Source organism: Tarenaya hassleriana, unplaced genomic scaffold (assembly GCF_000463585.1).
Source record: "Tarenaya hassleriana unplaced genomic scaffold, ASM46358v1 Cleome10, whole genome shotgun sequence".
Lineage (NCBI taxonomy): Eukaryota > Viridiplantae > Streptophyta > Magnoliopsida > Brassicales > Cleomaceae > Tarenaya > Tarenaya hassleriana.
In genome coordinates, this window is record NW_010960188.1 from 1,067,253 (window position 1) to 1,075,898 (window position 8,646).

General features: G+C 35.6%; 2 protein-coding genes across 3 annotated transcripts; one reads left to right on the forward strand and one right to left on the reverse strand.

Annotated features, from left to right (window-relative positions):
• Positions 1 to 1,569: 1,569 nt before the first annotated feature.
• On the forward strand, positions 1,570 to 4,842 carry LOC104799150 (regulation of nuclear pre-mRNA domain-containing protein 1B-like). Of its 2 annotated transcripts, none has more exons than XM_010521532.1 (7): positions 1,570 to 2,030; positions 2,130 to 2,377; positions 2,929 to 3,084; positions 3,259 to 3,415; positions 3,531 to 3,673; positions 3,748 to 3,783; positions 3,874 to 4,842. In XM_010521532.1, the coding sequence occupies exons 1-7, from the start codon at positions 1,955 to 1,957 to the stop codon at positions 4,588 to 4,590; spliced, it is 1,533 nt and encodes a 510-aa protein (XP_010519834.1). In that variant the 5' UTR covers positions 1,570 to 1,954; the 3' UTR covers positions 4,591 to 4,842. The 2 variants fall into 2 exon arrangements, with proteins under 2 accessions (XP_010519834.1, XP_010519842.1); XM_010521540.1 differs by having other exon boundaries at positions 3,262 to 3,415.
• Positions 4,843 to 5,090: 248 nt separating this feature from the next.
• LOC109116285 lies at positions 5,091 to 5,589 on the reverse strand. Its single transcript, XM_019201440.1, has one exon. The coding sequence runs from the start codon at positions 5,448 to 5,450 to the stop codon at positions 5,247 to 5,249; it is 204 nt and encodes a 67-aa protein (XP_019056985.1). The 5' UTR covers positions 5,451 to 5,589; the 3' UTR covers positions 5,091 to 5,246.
• Positions 5,590 to 8,646: the final 3,057 nt, after the last annotated feature.

Here is an 8,646-nt window from a genome sequence, read left to right on the forward strand (position 1 = left end):
TATATATATATATATATATATATCAAAATTTGAATTGAGAGATCATCTAGTGAGAGCTTCTCACATATTTAATAGTGGAGTCGTGCCACGCGAAAGTTTGATCATCATGCATGATGCCAATTAATTGTAACACATTTTTCTAAATATCACGCCATCTCTTTCTAAATATCTACCAAAGATTATTTCATATATTTATGCCATATATATAGTATTTTTTTTAGTTATACATTTATCCCATCCCCAATTTTCAAATATCCCAAATCACAATATCCTTGTTCCAAATGTATTCATTTTGCAATTAAGATAACAACAACAATAAATATAATAATAATAAATTAAATAAATATCGGTTGAAAATATCTTAAAAGGGCTCATTCATTAGATTCTCGCGTTCCAAACGCGGAAAAAAACTGTGATTGCTTTGCATGTGAATGGGTTTTAATTTTAGACTTTTTTTTTTTCATTTTTAAAATTTCTATGATTTTTATTGTTAGTGGCATCTTAATAGATTTGTCTCCCATGAAAACCAAACTAAAGATCGAATCCAGTGTGTGTATGATTTTTTTGTCTGTGATATCATATCCTATACAGGATGATACAGATTCTGGCAATTGAGATTTCTTTTAGAAAACATAATATATCATATGCACAATCGAGACAAGAGCGAACAAAAAAGACACCAAAATTAAATTGATTTTTTTTTATCCTCCATGTTGCGTTACGTCACTAATGATTCTAAATGATTATTTTTTGTTTGGGAATGACTCGTGAGCTTTTTTTTTTTCCTATACATGTTGAGATGATATATAATTATAATATGATGCAATGGTGACTCATCCACATGATCCACGGTCGGTCCATTTCATATCCCACACAACTTCGTTCCTTTTTTTTTGTAATGATATTGGGTTTCGATTTCTCACAATTTTTGTTGTAGAACTAAAATTTTCTCTGTAGAAATCTATTCGGTTAATGTTTGGGATAAATAAATGACCGCGTTAAGAGATTGAATACGGGTTTAACAACTTCATAGCAAATTATTATTATTATTATTATTATTATTATTATTATTTGAATAGGAAAGTTGGTGAGTCCACAAGTAGTCTTTAAGCCCGTCAAGTTTGGGCCTCCAACACATAAAAGCCCAATAAAAATTGGACTTACTGGGCCGAATATTATAGCTTTATTTTCGGTCAATTAAACGACCAAAGGCTTGGAAATGGCGCACACAAAATTTAAAGGAGATTTTTTGCTACAACTTAAAAAAAAAATAATTTAATAGAATAAAAAATTTGTAACTTTTACTTGATTTTTTCCACAAAATAGTATCCTGTCTTTTTTAGGAAAACTAAGTTCAATTTTTTTTAATTTACCTCAACCATTCAAATCTAAAAGGATTACATAAAATGGATATTTCCGAATTCAACATTTTTCGAATTTAAATTGTTGAAAGGAAAGTTAACTTTGGTATCAGTTAAATGAAGGGCATTTCTGGAAATGCGTTTTCGTGTTGAACATAACGATAAAATTTAACCTTTTTTGGCCATAGACGTAAAGCTAATCACCGTTTACCAAATGATGTTCTAACATCCAATCTAAAACAATACCTTCTCTCCCTCCCTGCGAATCTTTCTCCCTCCCCAATCTCTCTCTCTGTCTCTCTCCCCCTCTCTCTCAGGGCTCGATCTGCAGCAAACGTCGTCGTTTCGTGTCTCTCATCCTCTTCTCTCGGCTCCGTCTTCCTCTCCTAGGGCATGCTCCGCCGTCGCTCTGCCGCGCAATTCCTCCTACCCCGGCGCATTCTCCTCGATTGCCAATACGACGGCGCTTCCTGCTCCTTCCCAGCTCCTATCGTGTAAATTTCTTAGGGTTTTAGCTTCTCCTTCCCTAGGATAGCTACTTCTAGGGTTTTGTTTTGGTGGTTTTCCGGAGTTGTCGACAGTTTTTGGCTGGGATGAGTAGCGCGTTCAGTGAACAGATCCTGACTGATAAGCTCGCCAAGCTCAACAGCACTCAGCAATCAATCGAAAGTAAACCTCTTTGATTGCCTATATTCACCTTTTGGTTTAATCGGTCGTTGTAATTTTGCTTCTTGTTCTGAGGTTTGGTCCTTGACCCTTTTGGATAAGCTTTGTCACATTGGTGTATATTCCATCGGAGCAATGCGGAATTGGTGGTGGCGACATGGAAGAAACAGTTCCAAAGTAGAGAGATGGCACAGAAAGTGCCTCTCTTGTACCTTGCCAACGACATTCTTCAGAACAGCAAGCGTCAGGGCAACGAGTTCGTGTCCGAATTCTGGAAGGTTCTTCCGGGTGCTCTCAAGGATATAGCTTCCAAGGGAGATGAGCGCGGAAAAGGCGTTGTCTCGCGTTTGGTAAGGAGAAAGGAACTTCCTTTTTTTGGGGGTTTGTGTTCTTGATGATGGCTAATTACTTGGATGAAAAGGAGCTGTATATGTGTGTAACAGCTTAGGGTTTGACCCAGCATTTCCATTTGGGTGTGGATTTGTGTTTGAATAGATCATTAGATGGAGAAAGAAAATGTCTTTGTGGATTGGATAAGTAAGTTTTTTGGGTGCAAGTGCTTTTTTCTGTTGGAAGGAATTCATCATAGTTTACAAGCTGGTGTAACTTTTCATCTTCAGATTCCATTGCACTGAATATTATGATCGTCTGTAGTATAAACCTTTTTTCTTGAATCTTACCAGGTAGTTATTTGCTCAAGACTATTCCATTCTTTTGAGCTCAGTCATTGATGTGCCGATTTCATGTTTTGATGTCTGTATTAGTTTCTAGTATTAGTATCATTTGGTACTGCAGAGATAGCATTGAGCCTGTGAAATTCTGTAGCTGCTTTAAGATTAAGTTGACACTGGATGAAAGTTGATTGCTTATGGATCTTCTCCTCCCGTCCCGTGACTGTTAGGTCGGTATATGGGAAGAAAGGAGAGTCTTTGGGTCCCGTTCAAAGAGCCTCAGAGATGTAATGCTTGCAGATGAAGCGCCTCCATCTCTTGATGTCAGCAAAAAGCGACTGCGGGGATCCAAATCTGCAAAACGGGATTCAAAAGTGTCTAGAGCAGTAATACCAATATCTCCTACTCTCTCTCGAATTTTGTTCTTTTTTTTTTTATAAAAAAATTTCTGTAGTTGATTTCAGCGGAAATTACAGTATTTCGGTGAAGTTCATCAGACTTATCATTCGGGTTTTCTGTAACGTGAGCTTTTACGATTCATTTATCTCTGCTGTAACCAGAAGTTGTCAAGCGGAGGTATGGCCGAGAAGATAGCATCAGCATATCATTTGGTCCTGAGTGAACACTCAAATGAAGATGGTGAGATGAAGAAATGTAAGTCTGCTATTAAACATATCAGAAACATGGAAAAGGATGTTGAAGACGCTTGCTCCACGGGTAAGCTGCTGCATACAATCAGATTTGTTCTCTCAGATTATCAGTCTACACTCTCTCATTTTCCATCATATGCTCTACTGGTTCTCTAATCTTGTAAATCTTTAATCTCCTTCAGCAAAAGATCCGAGAAGAAAAGAATTGGCCAAAGAACTAGAAGAGGAAGAGAACATTTTGAAACAATGTATCGAGAAACTTCAATCAGTTGAAGGAAGTCAGGTGGCGCTTGTAGACCGGTTGAGAAAAGCTCTACACGAACAGGTAATTATTTTTTGCACTCAAAGTTGAATATCTTACATCATGCACTTTGCTTATTGTCTGAAAATCTATGTCAGGAATCTGAACTGGAGAACCTTCAAAGTCAAATACGGGTATTTCTGCTGTGAAGCATTTCTCTAACTCTTGTCGTAGAGGTAATATATGTGCCCGATATTTCTTGATATCTCTCGTTTATTTATCAGGCAGCGCAAGAACAAGCAGAAGAAGCCCAGGACATGCAGAAACGGCTCAACGATGAGGATTATGTATCCAAACCAATAACCACTGCCTCAGTTGTTGACAATACGACCACCACCACTAACACAACTGGTGATCAAGCTCCTAAAGCCATGGCCACCTCTCTTGCTGCGATGGTAGCTGATAAGCTATCATCATGTGCCTCGTCACATATGATTATGCAGTCTGTTCTATCTTCATTGGCAGCTGAAGCTACGAAAACTGCCGGTCTGTCCAAACCAGAGAGCTCAGTTCCGGTTTCGGACACTAATGCATTTGGTCCTCCAAACCCTTCTTACAGCAACTCGACTATGTTACCTCAGTCCACTGTCCAGACCCAGAACCATAACCAGAACCAGACACCGACTTCTCAAGTTCAGTATCATGCTATCCCCAATCCGCCGACGCAACAATTCCTTCAACCGCCAGGAATTAGCCCTTATAGTTTCGGCAACATTCCATTGATGACGCCAGCACCACCTCCTCCGCCTCCACCTCATCTGATGGGTGGTCAGGTGGGCTCCGGTAATCAGCCGCCGCCTCCACCTCCACCACCGCCGCTGCAAATGCCCCAACCGGTGACTTTGCCGGCGAACCCACCTCAGAAATCCCAACAGGGTCCCACTTTTCAGCCGCTGCAGCCACCGGGAATGATGTATTATGGACAGCCACACCATTCTTAGAAAAGACCTAGAAATAGTGGAAAATCTTGTTGATTAGTTAGCTATAGCTATATATATATATATAGCTAGCTAGTTAGTTAGTCATGACATCTCTTATGTTCCGAAATGTGCTTGTATGGTTCATGGATTGGGTCGCATCGGTTTCATGAATGGCTCAAAGCTGTAGAACGGTGGACCCCTTGGCCTACCCAAAAATCTATTTGTACCAAAGTTTTTGCAGACATGGAAGATGTAATAATGTCTTCCTGTGAACTGGTTCGGTCTGTTTTTGTCCCTGAGCCAAGCTGTGTGGAAAGTCCATCTTATCTATTGGATTGGCCCATTTTAGGTCCAATCCCGATGGGCCTATTGGCCCAATATTAAGAAAAAGAAGCCCTAATGTTTGGTCGGATTAGTTTTTGAAATCCAAGCCCATGGTTTTGTCATCTCCTTGCCTTTTTTTTTATATATATATAAAAAAGGACACAAGCTAGATTACTTACAAAAAGACACGCTAGAGATCAAGACAAATGGAGATTGTATTATTTTTTTTTATATATAATTCAAATTCTAACGGTGAAGAGGATTACATTTGATTTCGATTCAGAAATTAATCAACATATTTACATGTCAGAAGAAAATGGAATTGGAAAATAAGCAAGAAGAAGCACGTGAAATCAAGCGGAGAAGGAGCAAGAGGAGGCGGCGAGGGCAAACTGTGACTTGGCCTCGAATTTCTTCTCGAAACTCTCAATCATCTTCTTCTTCGCCGTCGCCGGTAAATCTCTGAGGTGAACCATCACCGGCGAAGCCTTCTCCTCCGCCGTCTTCTTCTCTCTCTTCTCGTACTCCTCCGCCACCAAGATCGCGATGTCAGCCATCTCTCTCCCTCTTTCTCACCGGTTTGATACCAAAGAGTTTGAGTTGAAAGAGGCTTTTATAGTGTTTTCGGTGTGAGATTTTGGATAAGGCTTGAGTTTGTTCGGCGCATTTTCCCCTGTTTTTTTTTTAATTCAAACATTCCCAATAAATTTATTATTTAAATAAGTAGTTATTGGTTATTAGAATGGTGGGTCGGTATTTTCAGGAGAACGTGGGCTCTGTCGGTTTCTTGATACCATCTACTGCATATTTGATTGATTGATTAGATGGATAGAGATCTTGATTTTTTTTTTAAAATATTTTCTTGGGCAGCATAAGGTCTTTAAATAAATATATATTATTATCAAATAAAGGAAATTATGGGAGCAATCCTATGAATATTCCTTCCTTGGGTTTACTTTTTCCAAAAGAAGAAGGAATTTGTCATCGGGTCGGTCCTTTCTTTATTCTTTTTTAAACATTTACCGGTTTATTAGTATTCCTCGACGGTTGGAGTGTACCGGTCATGATCAATACATACACATTGACTTCAAAAAAAAAAAAATCGATAGGAAACATAATATCGTAATCTAGTTTTTACACGTGGAAAATAATCTAGTTTTTAAATAAGGCCCAATTTATAAAGCCCAAATTAAAATGCTCAAATTGTTGGGCCTTGATCTTCTTCCCTATTCAATGAAGTTTGAATACCACCTTTCTATAAATTTTTACAAAGCTTCTCTTTTTATTTTTTTTAAAAAAAAGCTAAGCTAACACGAAGAAAATTATATATCATCTTCAAGATATCTGAAATAATCTATAGATAGGGAAATATTTTTAATAAAAAAAATCGTATTTTTCCTCAATACAGTTAGCTAATTAATATTTAAATAAATCTCAAATGATGAAAGTTTCAAACTTTCAAAGTTCATTTGGGATATGGTGCAAAGACCTCTCCACTTTGGTACTTTAGTTTCTTTCCCTTTTTTGTTCCTACAAAACAAAACTCTTTTTTAATATATATATATATATATATATATATATATATATATATGACACAAGAACCTAACGATTTATTTTTCCAAAAGAAGGAAGAAGAGAGTTGTACTGTTAACATTCTCTCCCATTTTCTTGCTTTACTGTTGCCCTCAGCAAGACACGTACAAAGGAAACGAGGGCATTTTTTATTTGTCAAAAGGAAAAAAAAAATACAAAGAAAATAAAAGCAAATTAGCGTCTCTTTTTGCGTATTGCGTATCTGAATAATCAATCGCTGTTATTTTATTCCAAAGGGTAAATGTATATTTTCCATGCTAGACACATGGAATCCCACTATATATCTATATTTTTTTATTTATGGTATTCTTAATATTTATATATCGAGGTTTCAGGTTGGATTTAATTATTTTTACCATGATTTGAAATATCTTTGGAATATTTATGGAAGAATCAAATATTCTTTAAATATATATTTATTAAATCATTCTGACAGAACCTGTCTAACTTTTAATTAGAATCTTAAATATTTATTTATAAAAAAATAAATCTAAAAAATACATATATTTTCACATCTTTTTTTGAATTTTATTTTCATGTTAATATATTACAAAAAAATTAAATATTTGAAATTCATTTGATAATCAATAAAAAAGCATTTAATAACATTCATATTGAGATTTAGTTGATATTCTCTGAATAAGTAAGAGATGTATAAATTTTCACTAATAAAAAAGAAAGCTTTCATATATTTCAAGTTATATGTTTTTTTCCCACTGCTGATCCATGTAAATAAAAAGACGATTAGGCGACTAAAATTTTCCCAATAATAACTTACTAAAAAAATCTTCTAGTGTGTATTGTGTAACAATTAATAATTCTTTTTAATTAATAATTAAAATCAATCTTTTTTTTTTATAACCAGGATGGTTTCCGAACCTTCGGCCTGAGACCAGCTTTTGTATATGGATCATTTTGATTCAGAAATTACATCCCTCCCCACCAGTAAAATCGAACTCATAACTTCGAGGATGACTTTGTCACTTCTCAACCAATGGACCACCAACCGTTTGGGTAATTAATATAAATCTTGGTTTCTTCGTCTCGTTGTAAATCTATTGAAAGCATGGCAACTTTACACCTAAGTGGATAAGTAGGATCTGATCTGCTTCTCCCTCCGTAGCGATCACGTTACACACACATAGACGTACATGTGTATATATCTATGTGTGAAATATGATATTAATAATAATATAATCCTTGAGGCCAGCTTCTAATTAATTATATAATTATGTGGTTAATATATATATATATATATATATATATATATATATATATATATAGTAGTCTTTTGTGCACTCGTAGGGGCATGGATCCCATTACATAATTTATGCGTATTCTTATTTTTATATATCCTATATTCTGATTACCCTATCTCTATCTTTTAAAGGGCATATACATACACATACAACATATATATTACTATATATATATATTCGATGATAAAATAAATACTTTTGTAGGATATGAATAATTTGATGATTTATTTCGTATTGAATCGAGAGCATTAATAAAAAAAAAGTGATCATAGTTTATTTCGAAAAAAAATCACTTATCCTTGTAATATTTTTTTTTGTCAAAAATTATCCTTGTAATATTGAATTTCAATGCATCTACTTAATTTATTAGAACAAAGATAAAGATCATGTGCGCACACACAAGACGGGCCAATTATTTTGCTAGGGATCTTTTGTACTTCGTATCACAGAATATATATATATTTCTACCAAGGCTAAAATATATTTTGGTATTTTTTTTTCTCGGTGATGGGACTTTTATATAATAATTATTCGAGAGGAGAGGTGCAGCGCCTAATCACGTTCCATGACCGTATGACGCAATCAATGACCCAATATGTCTTTTCAATCGCTGAATCCTTACACACATACATACATACGTCCATATATATCTTAATATTATATGCATAATCACATAAATTATGTGAAACGATATATGGTCCGACAATATCAACCAAAGGTTGCTTTGCTTCTCAACCCTAAAACCTCGTCCGCGTCCCCAATTAAAACTACGTGTGGTACATTTTTTCATAAAAAAAACTATATCTCTTATTGGTAATTTTGAATCGCCTTTAAGCGCATGCACGTGCAATCGCACGAATCCAATAACGCCCTAATCAATTCCCCCCCCCCCTTACCCCCA